The 27,174-nt window shown below is 50.9% G+C and overlaps 11 protein-coding genes across 11 annotated transcripts; 7 read left to right on the top strand and 4 right to left on the bottom strand.

Moving 5' to 3' along the window:
* Positions 1 to 409: 409 nt before the first annotated feature.
* N7496_009960 (uncharacterized protein) lies at positions 410 to 2,414 on the top strand (the record flags this gene model as incomplete). Its single annotated transcript, XM_056702873.1, has 2 exons — positions 410 to 624; positions 680 to 2,414. The coding sequence occupies 2 exons, from the start codon at positions 410 to 412 to the stop codon at positions 2,412 to 2,414; spliced, it is 1,950 nt and encodes a 649-aa protein (XP_056551873.1).
* Positions 2,415 to 4,426: 2,012 nt separating this feature from the next.
* On the top strand, positions 4,427 to 5,710 carry N7496_009959 (amidohydrolase family protein; the record flags this gene model as incomplete). Its single annotated transcript, XM_056702872.1, has 1 exon — positions 4,427 to 5,710. One exon carries the CDS (start codon positions 4,427 to 4,429, stop codon positions 5,708 to 5,710), a length of 1,284 nt encoding a protein of 427 aa, XP_056551872.1.
* A 774-nt stretch (positions 5,711 to 6,484) lies between these two features.
* On the top strand, positions 6,485 to 8,439 carry N7496_009958 (Major facilitator superfamily domain general substrate transporter; the record flags this gene model as incomplete). Its single annotated transcript, XM_056702871.1, has 6 exons — positions 6,485 to 6,748; positions 6,812 to 6,909; positions 6,979 to 7,139; positions 7,241 to 7,328; positions 7,390 to 7,530; positions 7,605 to 8,439. The coding sequence occupies 6 exons, from the start codon at positions 6,485 to 6,487 to the stop codon at positions 8,437 to 8,439; spliced, it is 1,587 nt and encodes a 528-aa protein (XP_056551871.1).
* Positions 8,440 to 8,968: 529 nt separating this feature from the next.
* N7496_009957 (putative 60S ribosome biogenesis protein Rrp14) lies at positions 8,969 to 10,706 on the top strand (the record flags this gene model as incomplete). Its single annotated transcript, XM_056702870.1, has 3 exons — positions 8,969 to 8,983; positions 9,033 to 9,119; positions 9,234 to 10,706. 3 exons carry the CDS (start codon positions 8,969 to 8,971, stop codon positions 10,704 to 10,706), a joined length of 1,575 nt encoding a protein of 524 aa, XP_056551870.1.
* Positions 10,707 to 11,574: 868 nt separating this feature from the next.
* Positions 11,575 to 12,407, bottom strand: N7496_009956 (NuoI/complex I 23 kDa subunit family protein; the record flags this gene model as incomplete). The annotated part of the gene is made up of 4 exons (XM_056702869.1): positions 11,575 to 11,705; positions 11,773 to 11,902; positions 11,986 to 12,037; positions 12,145 to 12,407. The coding sequence occupies 4 exons, from the start codon at positions 12,405 to 12,407 to the stop codon at positions 11,575 to 11,577; spliced, it is 576 nt and encodes a 191-aa protein (XP_056551869.1).
* A 301-nt stretch (positions 12,408 to 12,708) lies between these two features.
* Positions 12,709 to 13,583, top strand: acpA (acyl carrier protein; the record flags this gene model as incomplete). The annotated part of the gene is made up of 6 exons (XM_056702868.1): positions 12,709 to 12,950; positions 13,061 to 13,078; positions 13,188 to 13,268; positions 13,339 to 13,387; positions 13,472 to 13,510; positions 13,576 to 13,583. Exons 1-6 carry the CDS (start codon positions 12,735 to 12,737, stop codon positions 13,581 to 13,583), a joined length of 411 nt encoding a protein of 136 aa, XP_056551868.1. The 5' UTR covers positions 12,709 to 12,734.
* Positions 13,584 to 14,641: 1,058 nt separating this feature from the next.
* On the top strand, positions 14,642 to 15,942 carry N7496_009954 (GOLPH3/VPS74 family protein; the record flags this gene model as incomplete). Its single annotated transcript, XM_056702867.1, has 4 exons — positions 14,642 to 14,908; positions 15,004 to 15,250; positions 15,328 to 15,824; positions 15,892 to 15,942. 4 exons carry the CDS (start codon positions 14,642 to 14,644, stop codon positions 15,940 to 15,942), a joined length of 1,062 nt encoding a protein of 353 aa, XP_056551867.1.
* Positions 15,943 to 16,794: 852 nt separating this feature from the next.
* N7496_009953 (uncharacterized protein) lies at positions 16,795 to 18,651 on the bottom strand (the record flags this gene model as incomplete). Its single annotated transcript, XM_056702866.1, has 1 exon — positions 16,795 to 18,651. One exon carries the CDS (start codon positions 18,649 to 18,651, stop codon positions 16,795 to 16,797), a length of 1,857 nt encoding a protein of 618 aa, XP_056551866.1.
* Positions 18,652 to 18,952: 301 nt separating this feature from the next.
* Positions 18,953 to 20,206, bottom strand: N7496_009952 (phosphatidate phosphatase App1 family protein; the record flags this gene model as incomplete). The annotated part of the gene is made up of 1 exon (XM_056702865.1): positions 18,953 to 20,206. One exon carries the CDS (start codon positions 20,204 to 20,206, stop codon positions 18,953 to 18,955), a length of 1,254 nt encoding a protein of 417 aa, XP_056551865.1.
* Positions 20,207 to 22,512: 2,306 nt separating this feature from the next.
* N7496_009951 (ribosome biogenesis TSR3 family protein) lies at positions 22,513 to 23,770 on the bottom strand (the record flags this gene model as incomplete). The annotated part of the gene is made up of 2 exons (XM_056702864.1): positions 22,513 to 23,261; positions 23,332 to 23,770. 2 exons carry the CDS (start codon positions 23,768 to 23,770, stop codon positions 22,513 to 22,515), a joined length of 1,188 nt encoding a protein of 395 aa, XP_056551864.1.
* Positions 23,771 to 24,074: 304 nt separating this feature from the next.
* On the top strand, positions 24,075 to 26,514 carry N7496_009950 (VHS domain protein; the record flags this gene model as incomplete). The annotated part of the gene is made up of 8 exons (XM_056702863.1): positions 24,075 to 24,141; positions 24,215 to 24,302; positions 24,367 to 24,442; positions 24,523 to 24,816; positions 24,880 to 25,152; positions 25,222 to 25,612; positions 25,671 to 26,254; positions 26,314 to 26,514. 8 exons carry the CDS (start codon positions 24,075 to 24,077, stop codon positions 26,512 to 26,514), a joined length of 1,974 nt encoding a protein of 657 aa, XP_056551863.1.
* Between the last annotated feature and the right edge of the window lie 660 nt (positions 26,515 to 27,174).

The raw sequence follows: 27,174 nt of genomic DNA, 5'->3' as shown, positions 1-27,174 counted from the left end.
AGTAAAGTCCACTCCAATCCTGCCCGAGAAGGCCGCCTATCGAGGACTAAACTTGGGCGCAATCGTAGTGGGTCTCTGGAGATGCCGGTGGCCCAGGCCATGTGCCTGATCCAGGAACAGAGGCTTTGGTCCAGAGAACGCACAACTGCGGCCCGGGAATGGACAACCAGAGACGCCTGCCCCCACGAACTATTGAAAACGCCGTCCGAAGCCTCAGGTGGTGATCACAACAGAAGTAAAGTTGCCGACCAATATCCTGCGGCCCCAATGATCGAGATCAAGATCGAGCACTGGGTCCTGAGCTTAAAGATCCCCCCAAACCCCTGCAGCAAGCCTTTCAAGGAGGTTTTCTTTTTTTAGGATAATCATTTAGGCACGTGGCTTGGACGTGATCCTCCTCATCTTCGATATGGCTTCCCTGAGTTGGTGGCTCTCATTCGCTCTTTATGCAGGCCTCGGACGAGCCATTGGAACTGACATGGCCGGCGACGTGACCTGTACCGAGACCACCGTATCAACCAATCTTCTCTCGAACCCATCCTGGGAGAACGGCTTGGACGGATGGTCATATGTCTATCCGAGATCAGTGTCGACCGCTGAAGCAACTGATGGCTCTTATTCGCTGTACGGATATCCAAGCGGGGTGAAACCAGCTCAGATATGCTAACAGGCGCTGTAGATTAACGAGTGGCGTATACCCCTTTCAGACGGTCAGCCAGGCGATATCAGGCCTGATCCCCGGGACTACCTATCAAGCCTCTATCGACGTCGACATAGTGATCTCCAATATCGCGATCACAGAAAGCTGCACTACATACCTCTATCATGACACTCTCGCGTCCACCAACATCATCGCCTCAAAAACCGGGGCTTACAACAAGAACACCGGCCAGTGGTACACTTTGAGCGGCCCAGTCACCGCAACAAGTGAAAGTTCCACGTTTGGCTGGTACGTGACTTGTTCCCCATATCGCATTCCCCAAGTTTCCATCTACGTAGATAACGCCAAATTCAATCTTGATACAACCACACAAGTCTGCACTACTGCCACGCCAACGTTGACACCTATCTCGACTCCTCCGGCATCTACACCCGCACCACAGTCATCAATCCCGGTCTCTAGCATTGCATCCTCGACGCCTATCGGTCATTCAAGCTCAGCTGCTAGCATTGCGTCCTCGACGCCTATCGGTCATTCAAGCTCAGCTGCTAGCATTGCGTCCTCAACACCTATCGGTCATTCGAGCTCAGCTGCTCCCATAACCCCCTCATCACCTGTTGGTCATTCGAGCTCAAGTCCATTGGCACCGACAAGCACACCCCTTCTACACAGTTCTTCATCGGCATCGCCATCATCGGTCCCCCTAATCTCCACCCCAGTGGATTCACATACATCTACATCGTTAGTGTCAAGTCAGTCTATCGGGCACGGCTCTAGTTCTGTCATTCCTTCAACTCCTCCTTCAGTCCCAACTGGATCGACCTCCCTCACAGCAACCACATCTACCGAGACATGCACGGAGTTGCAATCTACCTCTCCAATCTCAAGCCCATCAGGCAACTCGATCTCTACTTCATCGACTATTTCATATGTGTCTTCGTCTTCTTCGACGGCCCTTCCTTTCTCCACAACCGTCATTGCGACAGAACCAAACCAACAACCCTCGGCCACAGGTCCTCTGGAACCTATTTCGACACCTTTTTCGCCTATTGATCTCCCCGCAACGACATCTTCCGGCCATATCACCACTACCAATGTTGCATTGACAACTTCTACCGTCTACAGCACCCGTACCTCGACCATCACCGCCTGTCCTTCGAGTGTCATCAACTGTCCCGCGCGGTCACAAACCACATATGTCACGACTGAGACGATCTACGTATCGACTACAGTCTGTCCCGTAGCCGAAAGTGAACCTACTGCGCAGGCTACTTCTTCGCCAACGGATAGCCCCGTCATCTCCGTCTCCGTGTCACCAATCTTCAGCACCCGTACGGCTAGAATTACCTCCTGCCCTCCTGAAGTGACTGGCTGTTCTGCCAAGCCAGCTGCTCCCCAGGTCGTGACGGAGACACTCCTCGTCGGAGAGTCTACGTATACGCTATCTGAAACAGCTGCTGCTACTTATAGTGCTCATCCCCAGGTTGGGTCGACTCCTTCGTCCCGCTTGCTTTCTTCTGTTCCTCTGAGCTACACTACACAGGCTTTTTCTTCGCACGCCGTAGAGCAGGTGAAGACTAGCGGAATCAAGACTACACTCTCTGTTTCCAGTACTGTGCCAAGTTCCTCGACCTCTACGGGTACATCCAGTGTGCCAGCGTTCAATGGTGCTGAATCGTTGGGTCGTCCAGGCAGCTCGGCTCAGATCATCGCCTCGGTTTGCGTCACAGGTCTTGCGCTCTTGTGGCTCTAGATTAGACGGCCGTGTCGTGATGCTTCATAATCACTTTTGTACATTAGATTCTTTCGTCAATTCGACTGATTATTAATTTTAATTACTGATATTCTGCCTATCATCAACTTCGCTGTCGATGTTCCACATGCCAACAACGAATGAATGGAAAGCAGAGACCAGACAGTAGGCAACAAAGAAGGAAACAGTACTGGCCTACCACTATAAGTTATCTATAGAAGTAGCACGGACTTGGTCATGGAAGGTAGGTTATCGACGAAATGGCAAAGCGAGGAGTACGACCTCACGGGCATGGGCCAGCCCGGATCTTCAGAACAAAGACCCCTCTCGCCCGCCGAGGGAAGGGGGGGTGAAAGTAAACGTCCGTCAAAAAAAAAAAAAAAAAAATAAAAACATACAACAGCCAGACTATGGCAATGCTCACCTAGCGTCCACTGTTCGGTCGTGGGCGGCTCGCCGCTTTACGTAGCTGGCCTTCAGTCGGCTTCAGGCGGCAGTTCCCCCACGTGAATATTCTTCACCCAGAGGCGTGAACCCCTACCCCAAAATGTGCCTTTGTACATTTTGATCAAGGGAAAGATTTCGCGATGCAGGAGTAGACATCATGTCCTTACTTTGAGTTGCAGCTAGTTACCTTTACCCTCTTCCATAGTCTCTTCTATTTTACTCCTACCCCTCTGCCGTTTTCCTCTTGCTTTAACTCAATAGTAATCATAGCGAAGAAGGATCTACTACTATCTTATACCTATAATATAATAAACCTAAGCCACTTCGATAACTCTAAAATTAGAAAGGTAGTCCTACCGCCTACCGCGTACAGAAAGCGACTATAAGCGTGTACTAATAATCTTTAATAAGTTAGTGTGTAGTTCCGTATAGAATTATAGATTAATACTATCTTCTAGATTCCTTAAGCTTTATCCTAAAGCTAAAAACCCTCCCGACCTCTAGACCTATAAAGGTTTCCTTATCTACGTTACTAAAGGGAAACTAGGCCGAATCGAGCCTCTGCCTAATCTAGAAATAATATAGGGATTTCGGAGGGACTTTTAAGCTAGGATATTATATATACGAGATATCGAATTTTCCGCAGAATTTTCTACTATACTTAAAGAGGTTTAAAGCATAACACGCAATATAATACCTCTAGTGGTATATACTCTAATCCGTTTACTTAGTTTATTATAGAGGATCTTCGGAAGGAAGTTTTAATATCTACTACCAAAATGGATGATAGTAGGCTTTCCCCTAACGGGATTATTATCCTCTTAACGTAGCTCTAGTATCGGGATAGCCACGAATTTCGTAGTAAGATCCCTAATAGAATAAGAGTATAACTTAGTATAGCGATACTACTCTATTACTTTAGCTGCCAATGACTATAATACTGTACGTAATATGTTTGAGGGCCCAGATTCTAGCCAATGGACTATTGTTATCTGGAACAAGATTAGTTCCGACGACCTTCCTGATGGGTGGTACGGACATGTATGCAAGGACTTTCACTGTTGCCCGGTGAAAATCGTTACACTGCCTGTGCCGAGAACTCCCAGGGAGGTGTTACAAATCACCTAGGAGAACTTTTCACCGGCGACTACGTGTCAAAATGGGTCGAGTTTAATTCTGGATTAAGTACTAATTCTGGATGGTCTAGCTTTGAAGTTTCAGCAATTGTCGTACAGAGTTAGGGTTTGAACGTCCAGGGGATGAGAAATTGTGATAGTATTAATGGAATGTGTCCGCAATTGGAAAGCAATGGTTTCATCCCCCGCTAGTCCCAAAATTTTTGATTCATATTGAGATATCAAGTCCGAGTTTAGCAAAATGGCAAATCAAGCATCATTGATGATCTCACACAATAAAACAGGAAAGCCGAGTAAAGTTTAGCCGTAACGGGCGGCCTGTCGTTATTATCCGTTGCAAGGGTTTGAAATGAACTGTAACTTTGCCTGGTGGTCGTAATGTCGGGTCAGAAACTATTTGTTCATAGTCTTATAACTCACGGCTTCACAATGATCAGATTCACTGCTCTAGCCTTCTTGGCATCCTTCCTCACCACTCCCCATGCATGTCTAACAGAGCATATTGCAAGGGCTGCTCAAGCTTCGACTGCGAACGACTGTGTTGGAAGCCCTGCTCCTGTCAACAACAAGTTTGCCATCAAAAATGCTCAAGTTTTCAATGGAAATGGCTTTCAAAGCTCAGAGACCATCATCATCATCATCATCATCAACGACGCTAGAATTTTCACTGTTGGCGGCAACGTTCCTCCTGGAATCAACACCATCGACGGAACAGGGAGGTTCCTCATTCCAGGTCTCATCGACAGCGATGTCCATCCTTCCAGTTGTAGCAACTTGGTAACCCTTTCTGGCTACGGTGTTACTACTGCAATCAATATGGCTTGTCTGAACTACACAGCTTGTTCCCAGCTCAAAGGTCAATTGGGCACGACAGACTATATCACTGCGGGTGAGATTGCTTGTGGTACCGGCAGTGTCCATGCAACTGCCTTCGGGGTACCACCGGCAGAAACAATTGGGCCCGATAGAGATCTCGCTGCCTTTGTCGATTATACCTTTGGCAACGGATCCGACTTTTTCAAGATCGTCGCTGAGGACAAAGGTCCTACCGTGCAGCAACAAACTACTATGGTGCAGCTTGCCCATCAGCTTGGCAGTTTTGCAGCCACACATGCGACAATGATGGAATACTATGATCAAGCCATTCAGTCCAAAGCTGACAGGATCCAACATACCCCTGCCGACGGTCTGCTGTCCAAGGCTCAGATCAGTCAGATTCGTAGTCAGGGCCAATTTGTGACTCCAACCATGGAGTTTTACCGCCTCGCGTTCGCGAATCCTGCTCTTGGGCCCGTTCTTGGGTTTAATGCATCATGCAACTACTCCAACATCCAGACCAATGTCGCCAACATGCACGTTGCGGGCGTTCCCATCGCGGTCGGCACAGACGCCGTTGGGAGCTTTGCTGGAGTTATCAACTATCCATTCGGTCGGTCGCTCCACTGTGAGCTTCAGAACTTGGTAGATGCAGGATTTGGCAACGCAAAGGCCATTCAAGCGGCCACTGCGGGAGCTGCGAAGCTTTACAGGCTGTATGACCGAGGATCCATTGCTACTGGGATGCGAGCAGACCTTTTGCTCCTAAACAGCAATCCTGTCGAGGATATCACAAACACACTAGACATCAGTGCGGCTTGGGTGGGTGGGATACAGGTTAGTGCTATCAGTGCTCAAAAGGGCCAGAGCTGTGACCCAGCCTCGCTTAGTCCTTGAGGTCAGCCGACACTATGCTTCGAGAGTCTGGAATTAGTGAGTCAATGGCTCGCCGGAAGAGCGCCCCGAAACGAGTTCAAGAGGGAAAATTAGTTAGTTCAGTCTAAAATGCAATCGAGATTGCGAACTCAATTCTCTGTACACGTGTCCATGCAGGAAAAAGTACTTGTCATCTGTTTAAGCTACAGTATTCGGGTCTTCGATTTCACTTTTAGCTATAGGAACAGAAACTTTGTTTCTGGTGAATGGCGTTTCGGCTCTTTACCGCACTAATTTCTATTCTAGATGTATTGAGGATCGTAGTCTAAAGCATTGGATTTTCTCATGACGATTTCAAAGCAGTTGAAACTGGGACCCGTTCTAGATCTAGCCGAAAGCCGATTATTAGCACGGATGTCATGGTTCTACCACACAAGCCCTGCAGAAAGGCCCACCTTAGATATGTGGAGTATTAGGGTGCAGCTGACCTGGTGGCGATTACAAAGTACCTATAAGAGAACGATGCCAATGCCAACGTATTTGCGGGTATCACTTCTACATTCGGTAGGATCCAGGGTAATCTCTCCTGCAATGTCTTGCTAAATTAGCCTGAACATGCTTTGATTTCTAAGAGAACTATATACGACGGAAACTTGCCCGCGATCACGCACACATGCCCGAGTCAACAGAAACTACATAAGCCTTATCTCTACGTCCCCCAGGGCTGTAGCTAGCCTCGATTTGTTTTTCCACATTCCATTCAGTCTATTTTGTTCCCGGAAACCAGCCAGCGTCATGTCAACGACGCAAATACTTCATCCAGAGGCAAAGTCTGCTACCGTATCTTCGCCTCGCCCAGCGATGATGGCTTCGCCCGAGAGTTCCTTTCCCAGCACTCCAGCTCAAGAAGTGACTGTGGAATTTCCAAGTAATTTCGGGGGACCTTCTCCTGCTCCGAGAGCCGGTCAAACTGTTTTTGAACGGATTCCATCAGCCAAAGTCACCCAGTCCCGCCGAGTGCTGGTCACTACCTTACTCATTCTAGCGAACCTCGTACAAGTAGGCGCACTGACGCATAGATCTGTACCTTTTTGAACCCCCAAATTCTGACAAATCTTTTAGATGACAGTCAATTTTGCTGGTACTGCTGGAGGTAGAACTTTAACCCAGTCGATGGGAGTCAAGCCGACCTATGCTTCTTGGGTTGGGGCAAGTTATGGGTAAGAGACACTAAAGTTCTCCGAAGTGCCTCCAGAATTTTATACTGCTTCGATACTCACATTGAACAGATTGACACAAGGGACCTTCGTTCTGATCAGCGGTCGGCTGGGAGACGTCTACGGATACAGGAAGCTGGTCCTTGCTGGAGGTGCATGGCTTTCCATCGCAACCCTAGCAAGTGCCTTTTGTGGCAAGGCTTTCTTTGCTTTCCTCACTATGAGAGCCCTCGGTGGACTCGGGGGGCTTTCATCATGCCAAATGCTGTCGCTATGATTTCGAGTACCAATCCTCCGGGGCGAGTACGGAATCTCAGTTTGGGGCTTTTTGCAGCATCGGCCCCGATGGGTGGTTATTTCGGTGCACTGTTCTTGGGCGCTTTCATGGAGAAAACAGATTGGAAGTGGTTTTTCGTGTTCACGTAAGTCAAAGACCTATGATTGAAATTTAAGAGTCCAAATTTACTCACTATGGAGCTCTAGATCCGGTCTCGGTATCGCTGTCTCACTCGCAATCTGGCTTTTGAGTATGCGAGAGACACCGGTTGATCAGCATGGAAAGATCGATTACGTTGGGTCTGCTCTCGGTACAACCTCATTGATTCTGTTCAACTTTGTCTGGAAGTAAGTTTTGCTAAATCCAAGTATAGTCCAAATTCGATGAAGCCTTAGAAGCTAACAAGTCCTCACTCGTATAGTCAAGCCCCTAGCGTTGGCTGGCAAACACCTTATGAGATCGTTCTCTTGATCATATCCATCATTCTCTTCGGGGCTTTTCTCGTCTGGGAAAAACGGTATACCTCCCACCCCATCATGCCGCTTGAGATTTTCAAGGCACCTTCTTTCCTCACTGTGCTCTTAGTGGTCCTGCTCAACTACATGGCGGTCGGGACCCTGATCTGGTACCAGGTCCTCTGGTTGCAAGAAGTGTGGAAGTGGTCTCCTCTGCAATTTGCCGTTGGCTGGACACCTTTCGTGATTTGCGCCACGGCAGCTGCATGTCTGGCTGCATGGTTGGTTCCTCGATTGGCTGCGCAGTGGATTCTAGCCATCGGTACTTGCACGATTCTGATCTCCAATGCATTGATGGCGACTGTACCGGTTAGTCAAAGCTACTGGGCTCAGGTTTTCCCCTCTGTTGTTCTGTTTGCCTTCTGTCCGGATTTCGTGTATACCGCCGGACAGATCATTGCCAGTAACTCGGTGCGCCGGCATCAACAGGGCATCGCTGGTTCCATCGTCGGCACTCTCAACTTGTACGGCAACAGCCTGGGTTTGGGATTTGCCTCCACTATTGAGGTCCAAAGTGCTAAGCGCTCCGGAAGCCAGATCATAGGATATCGATCAGCTCTCTATTTCGGCGTTGCAATTAGTGTGATTGCTCTCATTCTGGACGTGGGATTTGTCCGACTGGTCAAAGATAACCGTGAAGGGTGGGGTGAGGAAGATCGTTTGCGCATAGAGGAGATCGAGCTAGCTCAATATGCAGAAGCCAGCGGTGCTAATCCCCACGCAGTAGTTGAAAGGCCGTAGATAATATGTCAAGGGCCCGGACGTTGAATAATAATCCTCAGTATGGAGACAGTTGACAGTACGATCCACTCATTCGGAGGATCAAGTGTGGATATTCGCGGTCGCTTGTAATCACAAGGGGAGTAAGTCTGGCATACGCCATTGGTTTTTCGGGGTTAAGCATCGGAGTATTGGAGGGGATCAGCGATTTGATACAGAGTGTGTCATGTGACTCGTTATCATGACCCACGATGAATCTCCGCCTAGAGGATGATGGTAAACGAGGTTTCAAATTGATGGTCAAAATTGAACAATAGTAGCAGATATTACATTCCTTTGGCTACACAATATCAATCAGATTACAACTGACCATGTCGTCTCCACTAGTATATACTCGGCCAAGCACGGACCACTTGACGGACCAAAATTTGTTGTGCGTGGGCGGTGAAGGAGCCGAGCGGAGAACGCCAAGATTTCCTCACCCCCAAATTTTTCGTACCGGTTACTTCGACTTGCCTTCAGTTCAGCATTCGGGATTTTCCAAGGGAATATGGATGATATCGAGGTTCGTGAGGCAGCGCTTTCGGTCGGTCCGTCTCACTAACTTCTTCCAGGACCGACTGCGCAGCCATGCGCAGGCATTCGACGGTTTACTGTCTTTGATCCCCGCCAAATATTACTACGGCGACGACAATACCAGTGTACGTGCACTCTCTGATCTTCTCTGATCAACCCCTCTGCCCGATTTTGCCGTTCTTCCTCCTGTCTCTCTTATTTCTGAGGATTCCCTATCTAATGACTGTCTGCGCCTGCAGGATCAATGGAAACGGAAAAAGCAGACGAAAGAGCAAGCCCGTGAGGCTAAGCGTGCAAAGTTGGACCCCGAATCCGCCAAGACCGCCAAAGACGTGATGGATGAAAATGCTCGTAAGCGCAAGCGTGAGGATGGATCTCTCGAAAGCGACTCGTCGGACGGTGAAGAACTAGGCTCCGAACTGCCCGGTGAGGGTCTCAACCGGGGAGAAAAGGCCAAGAAGCAAAAGCAGACTGAGAAATCGGATGCCGCTTCGAAGGCAAAGTCAGAGGGCGCTGAGGCCCGGAAGAAGCTGAAGGAAGAGAAGAAGGCCCAGAAGAAGGCTGCGCAAAAGGAGAAGAAGAAGGCCAAGGAGAGTGCCAAGAAGGAAAAACTGCAACAGACTGAGAAGCCATCCTCCACGGCTGCAGAGAAGTCAACATCGAAGATCGACAAGGCCGCTGAGGAACCTGCTGCCTCCGACAACGAGGACGGCGACGATCTCGAGGACGGAGTCGCCGAGGAAGGATTCTCACTCGAATTCAACGAGGAGCCCGAGGGCCCCTCTTCCGCCTCATCCACCCGCAACTCCCCCGATGCTTCGAATCCTCAATCAGGCAGCTCCTCCATATCCTCCATTGTTCCCCCTTCTACCGCCACCGATGCCAAATCTACCGAGCCCAAGGCCTTGAAGGCCACGCCAGAAGAACTCAAGCAACGCTTGCAAAAGCGTCTTGATGAGCTTCGAGCAAAGAGACACGCTGATGGCTTCAACGGCAAGCCTGCACGCAACCGTCAAGAGCTGATCGACTCACGGAGACAAAAGGCTGAGCAGCGCAAGGCCCACAAAAAGGAACTGCGTCAAAAGGCCAAGGAGGAAGAGCAGCGCCAAAAGGATGAGGCCATGGCTCGTCGATTCTCCCCTGGTGGTTCTGGATCTCTGCTTGCCTCTCCTCGCTCCCCCGCCGAGTCTGTCGGATCCTCCAGCAACAACTTCTCTTTCGGTCATGTCATGTTCGCCGATGGTCAACTCGCCGATTCCTCTCTCTCCAGCGTCCGTGATCAGTCCAAGACCCGCGGCCCCAAGGATAAGGATGCCGCCGCCCAGCTCAAGGCTGCAGAGGCCAAGAAGGCCCGTCTCGCCGAAATGGACCCGGAAAAGCGTGCCGAGCTCGAGGAGAAGGATGCCTGGTTGAACGCCAAGAAACGCGCCCACGGTGAACGAGTTCGTGACGACACCTCTCTATTGAAGAAGGCCCTCAAGCGCAAGGAGACCGCGAAGAAGAGATCCGAGCGTGAGTGGAAAGACCGCATCGACACCGTCTCTCGCATGAAGGAACAGCGTCAAACCAAGCGTGAAGAGAACCTGCGCAAGCGACGTGACGAGAAGGGCACCAAGGGCAAGGGCAAGAAGCCCTCCGGCGGTGGCAAGAAGAAGGCTCGCCCCGGTTTCGAGGGCAGCTTCAAGGCCAAGGTTGGCGGCAAGAAGAAATAATCTCTTTCCTCTGACCTTTCCTTTCTCTCAAAGACTATGGTTACTTGCCCATAGCCTTCTTGCCTTTCCTCCTTCATTTCAAGCTTCTTCCGTCCCTTACAAGACGGCAGAAGCTGGAGAATACCCACAACTTAAAAAAAGAAAAAGTGTTTTTAAGACATCGATCTGGGAAATATCCAACCGGGGATTCTGGTGTTTGGTGTTTGCGCTGTGTTTCAGCGGCAGTTATGTCTTGTATGTACGTCAGCATGGGTAGCGATCCATTTTTTATTTGTGAATACAAATACATCTTGTTCAACCCTTTTCCAATTTGTTTCCTTTATCAAATTTTAGATCTAAAGGTAAACCCTCAAAACCTGGACTTCAACTGAGCCCAGAGCTAGGTACCGAGGTCACGCCAAGCCGTGAAGCCGGAGCCGAATATATATAGGCCCCAGCGGCGGTCTCTCGTCGGGACAAAATTAGAAATTGAGCTGGAATGTAGCCGAACTACTGTGTCATGAAGATATATCGCTAATGAAATTTGAGTATTGGAGAAAAAAAAAAAAAAAGAGACCTGCTATTCCAGAACATAGGGAAGAAAAGAGAAAAAAAATGACAAAGGAGCAAGGTTTCCGAACGAAGCTGGAAACTTCCTTTGGGAATCGACTAGTACGACAGAGAGATAACACAGGGTCGAGGGTTCGTTATGTACAAGGTGTGCTGGGGTGAGAGGGCAGGTAGGAAGCCCTTTTCTAGATTTTGGACGTACGCCATTTGGCGCGGTCTGATATCGAACCCGTGTCGCTTCCACGGGTCCTAATTCATCATTCGCATCTTTGGAGTGTTGAGCACCGCACTAATTGACGGTGAAAAGAGGGCGATTCGATTATCGGTAAGGAGCATCGGCACGAGCAGCGGCCGCAATCTCGGGCTCCCATCGGTCACCGTTGGCGAGGAGCTTCTCCTTGTTGTACAGGAGCTCCTCACGGGTCTCGGTGGCGTACTCAGCATTGGAGGCTATAGAGCATGATACAGTTAGATCATTGTTCAACGCCTTCGCAGGTTTCCAAAAAAAAAGACTTACTCTCCACAATGGCGTCCACGGGGCAGCTCTCCTGGCAGTAACCGCAGTAGATACACTTGGTCATATCGATATCATAACGGGTCGTCCGGCGGCTTCCGTCCTCACGCTCCTCGGCCTCAATAGTGATAGCCTGGGCCGGGCAAATGGCCTCACAGAGCTTGCAGGCAATGCAGCGCTCCTCACCGGTGGGGTAGCGACGCAGAGCGTGCTCACCGCGGAAACGGGGGAGATGGGACCCTTCTCGAAGGGGTAGAAAATGGTGTAACTAAAACGGAGAGAGACATCCTGTCAGTTGATTCCAGCTCAATTGACCCGTTTCGACGTGTCCAATATGCAATTGGGCTGTCCACGGCCGCTGGGAGAGTGACTTACGGTGGGCGGAAAAACTGCTCCAGCACGACGTACATGCCGCGGAAGATCTCGGCCATCAGGAAGTACTTGCTGGCCTTGTCGAGAGAAGACTCAGAGCCCTGATCCCAGCGCGTAGGCGGGGGCAGACGGAAACCGGGCTGAGGGGGGCCCGCTGGGGTTGCTGCGCGGGACACCGAGGAAGAGAAGTTTGCGGTTGAGCCGATCGGCATGAAGGGAGACCGGCGGTAGGCGACCAGCCTGGCGACCGAGCGAGAGGTGGCCATTGTGAGGACGCGGAGAGGCGATTGAGTGGAAGGAGAGTGGGGAGGTGGAGGTTGAAGGAGGTCGTAGCTTGGGAGGGGAGGTAGGGGAAGAGGTGCTGAGGTTGGAGTTGGTGTTTGCAGGCTCGGGGCTTAGGTCATTCATTTCTGCCGGGCGCTGATTGGCGGGCGGCAGGATTTTGCGCAGGAGCATCACTTCCGACCATCTTCTTCCCTCTCTTCCCGTCCATCTCCCTTCATCCACCTCTCTCTTTTCTCCCCACCATCCCGCCCCGATCTCTTTCTGCTCGACTCGAAGCCTTCGTGCTCGTTTGATACTCCCGATTCACCATGTTCCGCTCCGCCATTGTCCGCTCCTTGAGGGCCTCCGTCCCCCGTGCCGCCGTTAAGACCCCGGCCTCCTTCCAGATCCGCAGCTCCCCCATTGCTGCTCAATTCACTCCTAGCCTTGTCTCCCAGAGCATCCGCTTCTACTCTGCACCCGCTGGTCTGTCCAAGGATGAGATCGAGGGCCGGATAGTCAACCTGCTCAAGAACTTCGACAAGGTGCGTCAGAATGTTATTTTTGTGGACTCTCAATGTGGAAACTCGTATCGCACATTACACATCCACGAGTTCATGTTGGATCAGCTTATTAACTTGCATGTGCTCTTCAGGTTTCCGACGCCAGCAAGGTCAGTTTCGATGACGCGACATCTACCCATCGGTTGCCCTCGGCATCACCACGAGTTAAACCCGGGCACTTCGGTAACCAACACGTACTGATACACCCATGACTACTAGATCACCGGCGTTTCCCACTTCTCCAACGACCTCGGTCTCGACAGCCTGGACACCGTTGAGGTCGTGATGGCCATTGAGGAGGTATGCGACTCGTTTTCTTTCCCTCGGAAAAGACTACCGCCCCGCAGATTGCTAACTATCACGCCAACAGGAGTTCAGCATTGAGATCCCCGACAAGGAGGCCGACCAGATCCACAGTGGTAAGTATAGACCGTGGTGGCCCACGTCGAATCTTATATCTTATATCGCGCGACGGAGACTAACGTGTGATTGTGTGCGAACAGTTGAGAAGGCCGTCGAGTACATCCAGGCCCAGCCCGATGGTATGTTCACTGATCCCTATTTACCCATGCATTTGGATGGTGCTAATATATGATGTGATGGATAGCTCACTAAATACTTAATTGAAAACCTCGGGGGCCGATCGTTTGGGAAGTCGGATAGAAAATGAATCGGGATGGTGGCGTCCACCGGGGAGTTCGCTCTGGAGAGCGTATCTTCGTGGGTTAAGGCGCTGCTCTGTATGCTGAAATACATGCCAGTGTTTTTTTTCTCATCCTTCTATATCGTGTATATCATCTTGAATGCAGTTTTGAAGCAGTATCAGACAGCGGGTTGCCGCTTCTTTCTCCTCTCTCTCTCTCTCTCTCTCTCTCTCTCTCTCTCTCTCTCTGTCTATCTCGTTCCCCATTTTGCGAGTATACTTTGAGTCTCGTCTTTATTGTGCGACTTAGGTTCTTCCTTCATACCCTCGCTATTTGCAAAAGATACAACAGTGCGACGCTCGATCGGAGTAGACCGATATCCCCGAGGGCGTTCTGACACACAAAAAAAAGAATCTGGAACTGCAGATTGAATGCTGGCCAATGCAGCGAAATGCAATAAACAGTACTACTAGAATTGAAGGCCTTTGCCACTCAGATTGTGGAGGTATACCTGAAGTAGATAGAGTACAGTAGTACTGAGGCTCTTGCTTGTCGGGCGCCGTCATGCTCCCGAGAAGAGCCACATCGCCTGGCCCGAACTAACTTCGATCCCAACCCGCTCATCCTTCCCGAAACACGCTTACCTTCTCTCCTTTCCTGGGAATTTTTTTGTTTTCTATTTTTCCTCTACCCAGGAATTCACTAGGCATTGGTCAACCGTATTCCTCGAATATTTTCCCTTGGCTGTCTGCTAAACCCACTCGGTCCCTGGTTTCCCCTGACGCCGAGCGGTCCCACTCTAGAAAGCGGCGACGGTAGACTTTCGGTCTACTCGTGACTTCCTGACATCTTTCTTCGACACGGACAATTGACGCCCACTGCGACCGGCACGCAGATCGGCTTTCTGTCATTGAGGAAACGGATATACAACTATTAGCAGTCCTGTGACGGTCCCTCCCCGTCTCTCTTTCATCCTCCATCCTCCATCCTCCACCCTCCCCCCCCACCGCCCCCTCAACCGGTATCCTCATGTCCTCCGGGGGCTTGACTCGCCGACGAGGCGGCGGTCGAGCCGCTGGCGCAGACGAGCAAGATGACAGCCGTGTATCATCGCCTGTCTCGAGGAACGGTTCCGCGATGGATACACGCGGTCCGGAGACCTCATTCACCAGCGCGGAGAATGGTCACAAGATCGCATTCGACCCCCGCGACCTTAGCGAAACCGAAGAACGAAGCAAGCAACCTAAGCTCACCCTTATGGAGGAGGTACTATTGCTGGGGCTGAAAGATAAACAGGTGAGCAAGATTGAGGACAGAGGGAATAGAAGGGCATATGCTGGCCGATCGGGGAGCCTGAAATGCTGACGCGCGACTGTTTTTGCGATTACTAGGGCTACTTGTCCTTCTGGAACGAGAATATCTCCTATGCCCTGCGAGGGTGTATCGTTATTGAACTTGCGCTCCGCGGCCGGATAAGCATGCAGAAGGATTCGTCGCGGCGACGCTTTCCCCTGGCTGACCGCATCATCGAGGTCGTCGACGATACATTGACCGGCGAAGTCTTGCTGGACGAGGCGCTGAAGATGATGAAATCAAGCGAGAAGATGAGTGTGAACTCATGGATTGACTTGATGAGTGGTATGTGTCCTATGACAAAATGGAGGGGGGTATTGCCAACCTGGCACATCAGCTAATCGGTGATTCTCTCCATATAGGCGAGACCTGGAACCTGATGAAGATCGGATACCAATTGAAACAAGTACGCGAACGATTGGCCAAGGGCCTTGTGGATAAGGGTATCCTGCGAACCGAGAAACGTAACTTCCTCCTTTTCGACATGGCGACACACCCGGTAGCCGATGGCGGCGCCAAGGACGACCTTCACAAACGAGTGCGTAACATTTGCACCAACCGCACAGTGATTATTTCTCCCAGCCCATGGCTGCCCGAGGACGCCGAGTTCCGCTACCTTCGCACGGTGACGATGGTCTGTGCTGCATATGCTGCCAACGTACTGGAGAATGCCCTGGTGACCATGAGCCATGAGGCTCGGGAGAGAGCGTTCGCCCAGGTAGATGAGCTCCTAGCCGAATACTCGCAATGGCCATTCGGTCGCCGGGCTGGTGGTTCGCAGGCGATCGGAGCCAATCTGGCCCAGGCAATCAACGACGAGATCAAGCGAGGCAATAAGGATCGCGAGCTCCAGTTGGAGGTATGTCTTTTGCCCTCCCTATGGCCACTATACCCAATCTGTCCCAACTCACTAACGTATGATATAGATTGTTGCGGCGTGCCTGAGCGTTTTCACCAGACTTGATTCCCTACTCTAAGCGGATATACTGTGTCGCGTCTAATACAGTGTCCTTTTTTTCCCTTCTTCTATCCCCTCTATATCTCCCCCACCTCGTTCCATTCTCTACCATCTCTCCATGGGTTACACTTTGTGTCCTGGCTTCTCCGATTTCCATGGGGACTTTACTTCTCTTCTGTTCACTCATGTAGTTTGTCATCATGTGGGTTGGAATTGGGCAGAGCGTTTTTTTTCTTGTTATATTGAACTGTCTGATCAAAATTCATTCTTGTATGGAATATTTCTGGGCTTCCGATCTACCTTCCTGGTCATTAGCTCTTCTCTTTTTCACCGCTCATGTTCTCACTCAATTTGTCTTCTTTGATGGAAAATGAGAGGGAATACTTCTCTCTTTTCGCTGATAATTCGGGATATTGCAGGTCTCGAGGGTGAAGCTAACAGATCACCATTGGTGCGAACTGATCCATGTCACCTTTTAGCCTCTGCTGAGCACTTTGTTGACCCTTCGACTTTGAGCATCAGCGGCTTTGTTGCTTTTGGTTTGATGCATGCGATCAATCCCCTGCATACACTAAAACTTCCCAACTGAGCCTTTTTCCCCCTTCCTTCTCTTCTTGAAGATTCTTTTCTATGTTCTGATCTTGTCTTCTATCATGGCCATCTTTAATTGACTTTTGGTATTATTGCCCGGTTATCTTTGTTTCTGCTTAATTTGGGCTGTGAGGGCGTCTATCAAATCGTGACCGTACAAGAACCTGATGACTCGATTGCTAGCATATTGAGCTGAGGAATATCAAGCTAAAAATTGAACAAAACCTAGCCTTCACTCTTTCCCCCGGGCTCAAGCAAGGCCTTCCCCATCACAAAACATTCAATTGACGCGGATCACCATCATCACTCCTCGGCGAACAGCGCCAGCGCCCACGGCATGGTCCTTTAACAATCGATCCGCATGCATGAGATCTGTGACCTGCTCAGGTCTCCCTCGGACCATATTGCTCTCGACGAGCTCTACAATTCGTGCCAGAGAGTTTGCATCGGGATTCACAGGCACAAACATTGTCTTGATACCGCGCTTTCTTCGGCCGAGAGTATCAAGAGGATCAGACACATCCGGTTCCTGCGCCGGCCAAGGATCCACAGCCGTCAAAACTGCGCCTCCATCTTGAACAACCGCGGGTGAATGGGCTTGTTGAAAGACAGCCCCTCCAGAGCAATCCAAGACCACATCAACGGGTTCCCATCGCTGGGCTCGGAATACCTTCCCCAGGTCGCACTCATCATATTCGGGGATATTTGGGAGAACAACGACCTCGTCAACGTCCCAACTCCCGCGCACAATATCTGCTTCCATGGCTGTACAGGTCACACAAATCCACGGCCGCTCGGGAAATGTGAAAAGCTTCTCTGCGCGAAGGAGCTGCACGGCGATTCGACCGACTTCGCTGTCTCGGGCGTTGGTGATCAATACGCGCAGTTTCATCTCCGAGCCTCGTTTTCTTAGAAGTCGGCCGCTTCCTCTTCGCCAACTACTACGACGTCTGCCGTAGCCATATTCATGACCGTTTCCATTGCCATTGCCATTCGCACTTCCGCTTGCGCCGGTAATCGTACTCGCAGTCCTCACGAGGTTGTTGATTCCATCCACGCTCTTCCTCAACCAACTAGGGCCGTTGCCATTGCTTCTGCCGTTGCCATACCCATTGGCAAAGATGCTTTTCTTTCCAGCGTAGCCGTTCTGATAGCCGTTTCCATTCCCGTTCCCGTTCACATGACTCTTGCCATTGCCTTGTCTGTTGTTCTCGCCAAATATGTCCGTTCTGAACATGCTCTGCCCATTACCACCATTGCCATTACCATTGGCCCGAGGACTCACTCTCCCCTGACCATTCCCATTATAGTTCCCCTTCCCATGTCCATTGGCATATTCAGTCTCGCTTTCTTTCCCCTTTCCATTTCCATTGCCATTCACAGACGCATCGGGATCGATTTCCGCATACCGGAACAGCGCCTGCCACGCCGTTAACCCAGGTAATGCCAATGCAGCAGCCTCCTGGGCACCTATATTCGCAGGCTTAAGCGCAAGCTCCGACTCCGTTGCAACAGCATAGTCTGCCGCACCACCGTCACGAGTATAACTCGTCACGCCCCAAACGGTATCCCCGATCTTGAACTTCGATCCTTCGGGCCGTTCAAGGTCCTGCGTTGGAGTGCTAATAACGGTCCCGCAGATACTGTGCAGTGGGATCTGCGGCGTAGTCTTCTGCGGATTCAATGCAGTCGCTAGACGCATCTCGTCATGACAAAACGCTGCCGTCTGCACCTTGAGAAGATACTCTTGCGGCGAGGGCTGGGGCGTTGGGAAATTTGCATCGAGAACGAGTTGTGTGCCCGGGTTGCTGAAACGGCGGGGCTTGGGACTCGCAGGTCCGTCGGGGATCGGTTCCATTGACGAGTCTGTTACTGGCTCGACGGAGTAATAGAGAGCTCGCATGGATAGTGGGACGAACTTTTGGGCGTTGAGCGATGTTGATGTCCGCTTGCCGTTTCTTGGTGTACGCAGGCTGGCCGTTGAAGGCCGCTTGTCTTTTTTCGAGGTTGGCATGGGGATATCGGCAGCCTGGCTGTCCGTGTAGCTTGATGGTGATACATTGTCTGCTGGTATCAGACTGATTTCGTTGTCTTCCCATGCAGGGGCGTAATCGTTCCGCGATGCTCTTCGGTCCATTTTGAGGGTAGATAGGCCTGACAGATGTTCATTGTTTCTCTCAACTCCTAGTCAGGGCAATTGCCCTTCCATTAAACTATGCATAGATTGCAGTCCATTGTTCTCATGTTTACCTACGTATGACGGAAGTTAGGTCCGCGATGCCACTATCACCAGAGCTGCTCGGAGTTCACATGCGAGAGTTATTAGGTCATATCTACTTAGTATTCCGGCTGTAAGGCCCTTCAAGCTAGAGAGAATAGTCGAAATGGCGCCCTTCAGATGCAAGGTATATACAATAAGATAGGAATAGCCCAGGTATCTACAAAGCCTGATCTTCCATTCCCAGCCCATCAACAAAAGCATACAGCTCCTTCGTATCCTCAAAGAGGGTCCAAACGGAAGCCGGGACGTTCTTAAATGCTTCCTCAAATCTCTCCGGCTTGTTCTTCTCTTCCATATGTTCCACATCAGTAACCTTCCGTATAATGATAGCATGAATCCACCCGGGATAACGGTTGTACATCTCCGCATAAGCCTCGGGATCCTTCTGTGTTGAATCCCCAATACAAAGCACCCTCCGTCGCGGGAACCAGCTCCGGATCTTCTCCATCCCATCAACCTTGTACTCCTGAGTATTCTCGGTAAAGGACTTGATCAGCCCGCTAATATCCATCCAAGAATAGTCACGCAGGATAAGCGTTCCTGGCAGGTAGTTCTCGTGCAGGAACTGGTGCAGGAATGGGTACAAATTGTAAGGCGAGGCCGAGAGGTAGAACCACGTCGGTTTCAACTCGTCTTGGACATGCCGATAGAACTCCGGCATACCGGCGATAGGAACGGGCTCCTCGGCAAAGGTCGTGCGAAGAATCCCCGTTGGCTCGCGCGTCATCGTCCACTTGATCGTGTCGTCAATGTCCGAGATCACCATCCAACCCTCGGGTGCGGCGAAGTGGGTTTCCATCGTCGCCGTTGGCTCGTTGAAATTCTGAGCTCGTGGATGGATAACCGTGCCATCTGTCACTCCAGATGCGCCGAGATCAACAATCTGGCTGATGATGCCGTTACGGTCTGATCCACCAAGTGAATGCGTCTGTTTGACTCCATCTATGATCACTTCCAGCTTGACCGTGCGCGCGGGAGAGACCTGATCCAGAAAGGGCTGTACACGCTTCGCAATACGCTCGCGTGTCTCCTGATCATCCCGGCCATACTCCCCATCGATACCGATATGATCAGCGATGGCAGCAACGAGCTTGCCGACATCTTTGCGACCTTCCGCCTCGAAGATACATACAACGAATTCGGCCTGCCATGATTGCGCAGTGTTTCCTTGATTCGACGTATCCGAGACAGGCTGATAGGCCGTGTTATCCAGCAACCACACGGTGTTCTTCTGTGGATCCGCCGCATGGGCGAGCGGGTTCTTTGAGCCCATCAAGGAGGAGAGGAATTTCAGGAACGCAGACCCGCGACGCTCTTGCACTGCTGGTCGTGCAAGATCCGTGTCTACGTCCCCATTTTCACTCGCCTTGGGAGTTGGGGCCGAACCTTCGGCCGGCTGGTCTTGCGCCATAATGATGCGTTTCCAGCCTCGAACCCTCTTTCGCAATGAGTGACCCGTTTTGGCTATTTGTTGATGTATGGGTAGAAGGTGGGAGTGAGAGATCCAACTAATGCAGGGGTCGTTTTCGACAAATTATCCCCGCTAGAAGGTTGTCCACATGTCAAAAATAAATGTCTGGAAGGTGTTCATCAGGGGAAGCGGCGGGGATCATATAGCGGGAGACGATCTGCTTTTAGCGCCGACGAGCTGATAGTAGTCACCCTTTAGCGTATCCTCTTAGTTGTTGGTTCTTTCCCCGCCTGATCGCTCTTTTACTGGCAGGGGGGAGGCTTTTGAGGCTGTGAACCCTGAAGCCAAGCCCGTTCTGTCAGTTGGGTGCCCCGGTGACTGCCATCATTCGACTGCGTCAGGCGAACGGACGTGGCTTGGCAGGGTTGACTGGACTTCCAGTATACAACCCGCCCGGTGATTGACGCATCGCAGAGGATTAATAGGGTGAATACGAACACCCATGACCTCACTCATGAATCTGTTATTCCTAGAATGTAACAGGCTTGGCAGTTCTGACTGATTTGGAGCATTCCCCGCAATCGCCAACAAGGCTGTTTCGCAAGGTTTGTTAGTTACACAACATGGCTCAAGCGCGGGTGGCTCTACCACGAGGTTTATTTCTACGACAGTCACGCGACCTAGGCACCTGTGAGACTGATCTTTTACTATTCTAAAACTATGCTCGAGTTAACTCGGTATGTTTCACCCAAAGCCGTTTCAGAGGATTTGCCTAAGTCATCCGGGAGGTGTATATCTGGGAGGAACATTGCTTTCTTTCTGTGGAATACTCGATTTGACCAATCTTCCCTAGCTCTAGGAAAGATTTTAGTGGACATCGTCCCTAGCATAACGCTTTTGTGAATCGATAGCTCTAGAATTTGGCGTACCTAGATGCGCATCACATTAGCAATGACAACCTACAGATTCAATACTTGTCCAAGAAGCAGGTAAAACAGCTTGCCAATCATATAGATCGAAGTCGTTAATGCACCTTCACAGAATTCTGACACTAACTTCTCTGGGAAGAACGAGATCAAATCATCTAGATATCGGTGCTTTCTGACCTTCGTTGAGATAGCATAGGTCTAACAAGGGATCTCATCGACAATGTTTCACCTAGATTGGTTGAATAAAATCATGGTTCGAGACACTCCCAACACGAGGGTCTAGAGGACTGTCCCCTTGCATGAACCCAATCTGTGAGTATACACCGATCGCCACCCTTGCAGCGTCGCCTGATTGTCGTCGTGGTGGTTGGTTATCGCCTTCAATGAGGCGAGTGGCGGTGGGATAAGACTATCCCTTCATCCAACAGCATATCTACCACCCGCCATCTCTCAATGCTGTGGAGAACCTTTTCAGGAGACAGACATGATAGCGATCAATTTCTCTATACCCTTGAATAATCAGAATCGGGCCATAACATAACTATTCTTTTCCCACTCGTGAAACATGAACAACCAACGATCAATACCACTTCTGCCGTCTCCACGACCATGGATACGATTGAACACCCGCCGAACGAAATCCCCGGGAATTCCCAATTACAATGAAATCAATCCATTTATTTACAACTCAAGCGGGCATTCATTGACACATGAATGGCCAAGGCATCGCTCAAAAGAGTGCACGCGATGTCAAGGAACGCCCGAGAATGGCAATCGGGCAAAGTGTATAACCAGAGACCAGCGCAGGGGATCACGCGGTTTCTAGGGATGGTACTCATGGTCACGAAGAAGTCTGTCATTTGCACGACAAAATGTGTTGGAGTCTCTTGGAAATCATAAGTTCGATTCATATGGTCCGGATTGAACCCTGTGGAGAAGAGAGGAGGGATTTCGCCTGAACATTTCAAAAGACTATCGGCATGCTGTGGGATGCGCAGCGACATCGATACTTCAAGATTGGAAAATCATCGCAGGATAACCTTGACTAAAGGTAGAAGGGGCTGTTGATGTGCTAGCCAACCTGATTGATGAGAGATGCATGGTATTGCCCATCAATCCAATCGAGACGGGCTTTCAAGGATGGGGGGGAGGAACAGTGATGATGTGCGATGGCCAACTCTGGGCTGAGGGAATGGCTCGCATTTGATACCAGGACGGAAATGGCAGCTGAAAATTCGCATCTGCCATTCAAAGACGCCTCCTTATTTTGTGAGGGTCGAGAAAACTTTTTGTATATCCCAAAAATTTAAAATATTGACACTTCATTTCTCCGTGTAGGCTAGAAGAGCAGCACTTCAATATAACTCATCTTCTCCATCACCATCTCTTTGGCGCGGAGATTTCAGTTCGCGAAAATGAAGCGCTGACAGTCTCCTTGCCTCGCCGTCGCTGAATCTCCTTGATACCAGTGCGATCCGTGACCGTGGTTGCGTTGATTATGTTGTCGAAATCCTCGTCTTCGCTTCCAGCAGAGCCAGACTCGGCATCTGAATCCACATAGACCGGCTGTTCTGGCCGTGCAATCTTCTCAGGCTGCTCCTTGTCTGAAGCAGACGGGTTCTTGAATGATTTAGACTCAAGGATCTTGCGTCGGATTTCGGCCATTTGTTCTTCATCTTCGGAATCGTCTGAAATTGCAAACGGGTCTTTATCTGCCTCGTCTTCGCTCTCTTCTTCTTCTTCCTCCTCGCTACCTTCCTCTCCACTCTCGTCCTCGTCATCGTCGTCATCACCAGACTCTTGGGCTGCAGTTTGTCGATTGGTATTTCCGACTGTCCAGATGTCGTCGGCCCCCTCAACACGGCTCTCTTCATATTCTTGTTCAATCTTGGCCAGCCACTCCTCCTCCGTTCGCTTCACATCTTCTTCGGTCTGGCAAGCGGCATAGCGATCCAGCAATTCAGAGTTGATCTCCAAGAAGGCTTCTCCATATCTGAAGTTCTTCAAGACTTCTTGTGCCCACTCCGGGTGTCCGCAAATGTAAAAGCAAGCTGCCAGCGCTTCGACGCAATTCAAACGCCAGGGTTTGCCGTAGTTGACCGTGTTCGCAGCGATAAGATATGGTACTATACATTCAACAATGTCAGTCATAAGCGATTCCTCTGTGCATTCTTTGGCGCAACAGCAAAGACCTACGCAATCGCTCGCATTTTCCACCGATACGAGACCAAGGCACTTCCTTGACTCGCACCCAAGAGCACTCAACCACTGCAGCACCATGTTGCTCCATCAGTTCTCGGTCGGCAGGTGATACAACTTTCTTCGCATTAGGCCTTGATAATCCACTTGTTAGTAGGTGAGGTACGAGAAGAACTGGTGGGGTGGGCGCATACGAAACGATCACACCAGGGAATCGCTGGCCAATATGAAGCTCTCGCATCAACCCCAACTTCATCAAACGCTTTCCTGAGCATCGCTTTGGGTCACAGTGTCCCATATCCCAGCAAGCAGCTCTAAATGCTGGGCGCGAAGAGGGCGTAGCGTCATCGCCATCACCGCGGGGCACCGGTCGGGGGCGGGGGTTCGAGGACTTCTTGCCTCCACGCGAAAAGTTGTCTTTCTTATGACGGACCATTGTGGAGAATCGTTAAGGTAAGACCAGAGGAAATTTTGGTCTCGTTGAGGCGTTGGCGCTGAGTTGGGTTGGAGTTCAAAAAAAATATTCCAGTCGAAGCACAAGCGCCACACGTGCAAGTTACTCCGCCCGCCGTCCTCAGGTCTCCATCTAAACTACACCCACTTCCCACAGCTGCGGGGGGCAGTCCTTCTTTCCACATCAAACTGCGCCCGAGAAGCTTCTCAGCTCCTCTATCCCAAATTATCCGATTACCCTTCCTGTCCATTCCCCCACCGTCATCCTGGAGGCTGCTTCCGCACGTATGGCGGCTAGGGACCGCTTTGGTGCCTATGCTGAGCCGGGGCTATCACCGCTACAGCGGGCAATCCGTGAGCTGAACCCCCTACATCATTGATTCTTCGCGCCGACAATAACAGTTCTCTAATACTCAATATGACATAGGGAATGCCTGCGATCCACAAAATTATGAGCCCAACCTGGCCCTGAACCTCGAAGTCGCGGACTTGGTCAACTCCAAGAAAGGCAATGCGTGAGTCGGAAGTGCCGAAATCTCAGAGGATTGCGCAATGCTAATCCTACCGTCTCTTTGACAGACCTCGAGAAGCTGCCGTCGAGATCGTTCACCTTATCAATGCCCGGAACCAGAACATCGCGTTGTTGGCGTTGGCGGTACGTTGACCCGAGTTCGGGTGGAGATGACAGGCTGGCGCGCGGGACGAAGCTGACAGCTCGCTTTCCAACACAATTAGCTCCTCGACATCTGCGTGAAGAACTGCGGGTACCCTTTCCACCTACAGATCAGTACAAAAGAGTTCCTCAATGAATTGGTGCGGAGATTCCCCGAGCGGCCGCCGATGCGCCCCTCGCGGGTCCAACATCGCATCTTGGAGTCGATTGAGGAGTGGCGCCAGACCATTTGTCAGACATCGCGCTACAAGGAGGACCTGGGCTTTATCCGGGATATGCACCGTCTTCTTCTGTATAAGGGCTACGCATTCCCGGAGGTTCGCCGGGAAGATGCGGCGGTCTTGAATCCGAGTGACGTACGTGTTATGATTCAACAATTGCAGACATTCAAGACCTTATACTAATAGCTTGTTGATTAGAACCTTCGCTCGGCCGAGGAGATGGAGGAGGAAGAAAAGGAAGCACAATCTGCTAAACTTCAGGAGCTAATCCGGAGAGGCACACCTGCTGACCTGCAGGAAGCTAACCGATTAATGAAGGTCATGGCTGGATATGACAACCGGCACAAGACCGACTACCGTGCGAAGGCTGCAGAAGAAGTTGCCAAGGTGCAGCAGAAGGCTAAGATCTTGGAGGAGATGTTGCAGAGCCAGCAGCCCGGCGACAGCGTTCCCGAAGGAGATGTCTTTGAGGTCAGTGATCTGAAATCCCTCTCTCCCGTCCGAGCGCATGTTTTCTTTTACTAACTTGCTCGATTGTAGGAGCTTGCCAATGCTCTGCAAAGTGCGCACCCCAAGATCCAGAAGATGTGTGAAGAAGAATCGGAAGACCCGGAAGCTGTTCACAAGTTACTGGAAATCAACGACAGCATACACCGGACAATTGAGCGTTACAAGCTGGTGCGGAAGGGCGACTTCGATGCGGCATCGAGAATTCCCAAGGGTACTTTGGGTACTACGACCGGTGTTTCAAAGAACGCAAACAATGAACTCTCATTGATCGACTTTGATCCTGAGCCAGCTCCGAGTTCCAATGGCAATGGCGAGTCCTCATCCCAGGGTGGAAGTGCGTTGGAGAATGACCTTCTCGGACTCTCCCTTGGCGAGGAGGGCCCGGTTCTTGGTGGTGGAATCTCTCTGGGGGCTTCCAGTAGTAAGTTTAAACGATTCCAATGTTCGGGGGAAGCGTAGTCACTAATCACCAATTCCAGTGGGATTCCCTCCTCTGCAGACTGGTCCATCTCCGCCTGCAGCCTCTCCTCAACCCTCGCAGCAAGCGCCTGCTGCATTCAAACCAAACTATGATATCCTTGCATCTATGAGCTCGTCCCGACCCAGCTCTCAGTCATCCACCCCAGCCCCAGGTATCTCGCCTCGGCCCCAATCGACTGCGACTCCTCCACAGGCAGCCGATCCATTTGCAGCACTGGTATCGGCCAGCCCCCGGCCTACATCTGGGGCCTTCCAACCACCCGCTCCTCACGGCCAGGCCGCACCCACGCCATCTTCGTCATTGCTTGACTTGGCAGGTGGTGTCAGTCCACCTCCACAGCCGCAGGCGATGGGGCAAGCGCCGGCGGCCGAGGATGACGAGTGGGACTTTGCATCCTCGCTTCCACTGAGCAATGTCTTGCCTTCCACGAACAAAGTGCAGGTGCTTAACTCGCAGCTCCGTATTGACTTTGTCGCTCGTCGCGTGCCAAGTGCGCCACGACAAATTCACATCCAAGCTGTCTTCTCCAACACCACCGCCCAGCCTATTGGCGAACTGCACTTCCAAGTCGCAGTGGAAAAGGTAAGTTTCATCTCCTAAACTTGAGAAAATTTGAAGTCCGTTACTAATTCGTCCCCTAGTCATATACCCTACAGCTTCGCCCACAGTCCGGCCGAGAAGTTGCTCCGCAGCAGCAGTATGGCGTGAAGCAGGAGATGGTCCTGGATGGCATCGACAATGGAAAGGGCAACTCGGTGAAAATTCGATTCAAGGTTTCTTACAGACTTGGTGCCGAGGCTCGCGAAGAGCAAGGCATGGTGCCCTCCTTGGGAATTGCCTAGGAAGAAGCACGCGTCTGAATTGTCTGAACATTTGTCTTCTTTAGAAGTTCCTCGGCAGAGAGACTGGTCCCACGAGGCGGACAACCTGCCATGGGTGGCCTGACTTGGCTGTCTTGGGCCGATATGTCCCAAGTCTCACGTTTGCCGTCCGGCCGGGGATGGTATTTGCTCGGTCAGTCGGAAAGATGGCATTCAATGCGAGATTGAGAAGTCTCTGCAGAAGTACGATGCTCCGTCATTCTCTATCGCCATGCGCGTTTGTGAGCCTTGACTGTTTTACTCTCGTCTATGCGCTGATCTACAACACCCTCATGCTGTTCTCTGCTTTTTTTTCCTACTTCCGTGTCTCTTCATTTCGACCCCTTGAAATCTTAGCGTCCGCCCTCATGCTGTTTATAAAGAATCACCTCGTGGAATCCCCCCGCATTGCTTTTCACCGAATACAAATGCCATTCACAACTATGCCGCAAAGACCAGCCGCAGTGCCTATCCATTTACCGTAGTCTCCTTCGCCACAGCCTGGAATAAGCTTAATTCCTATCGCATCTCCCGATCCCGCACTCCGCGTACTCCGATTGAAACAATTACCTAGGTTAACTGATAGACTTTTAAAGCCTTTCCTTCCATCCGACCGTGCCCCCATTAGGCAAGACCCCCTAT

This window comes from Penicillium cataractarum (assembly GCF_028827025.1).
Source record: "Penicillium cataractarum strain IBT 29864 chromosome Unknown utg000008l, whole genome shotgun sequence".
In the NCBI taxonomy this organism is placed as follows: Eukaryota; Fungi; Ascomycota; class Eurotiomycetes; order Eurotiales; family Aspergillaceae; genus Penicillium; species Penicillium cataractarum.
The sequence above is the reverse complement of the archived record's forward strand: the minus strand, read 5'-3'. Positions and strand labels throughout refer to the sequence as shown.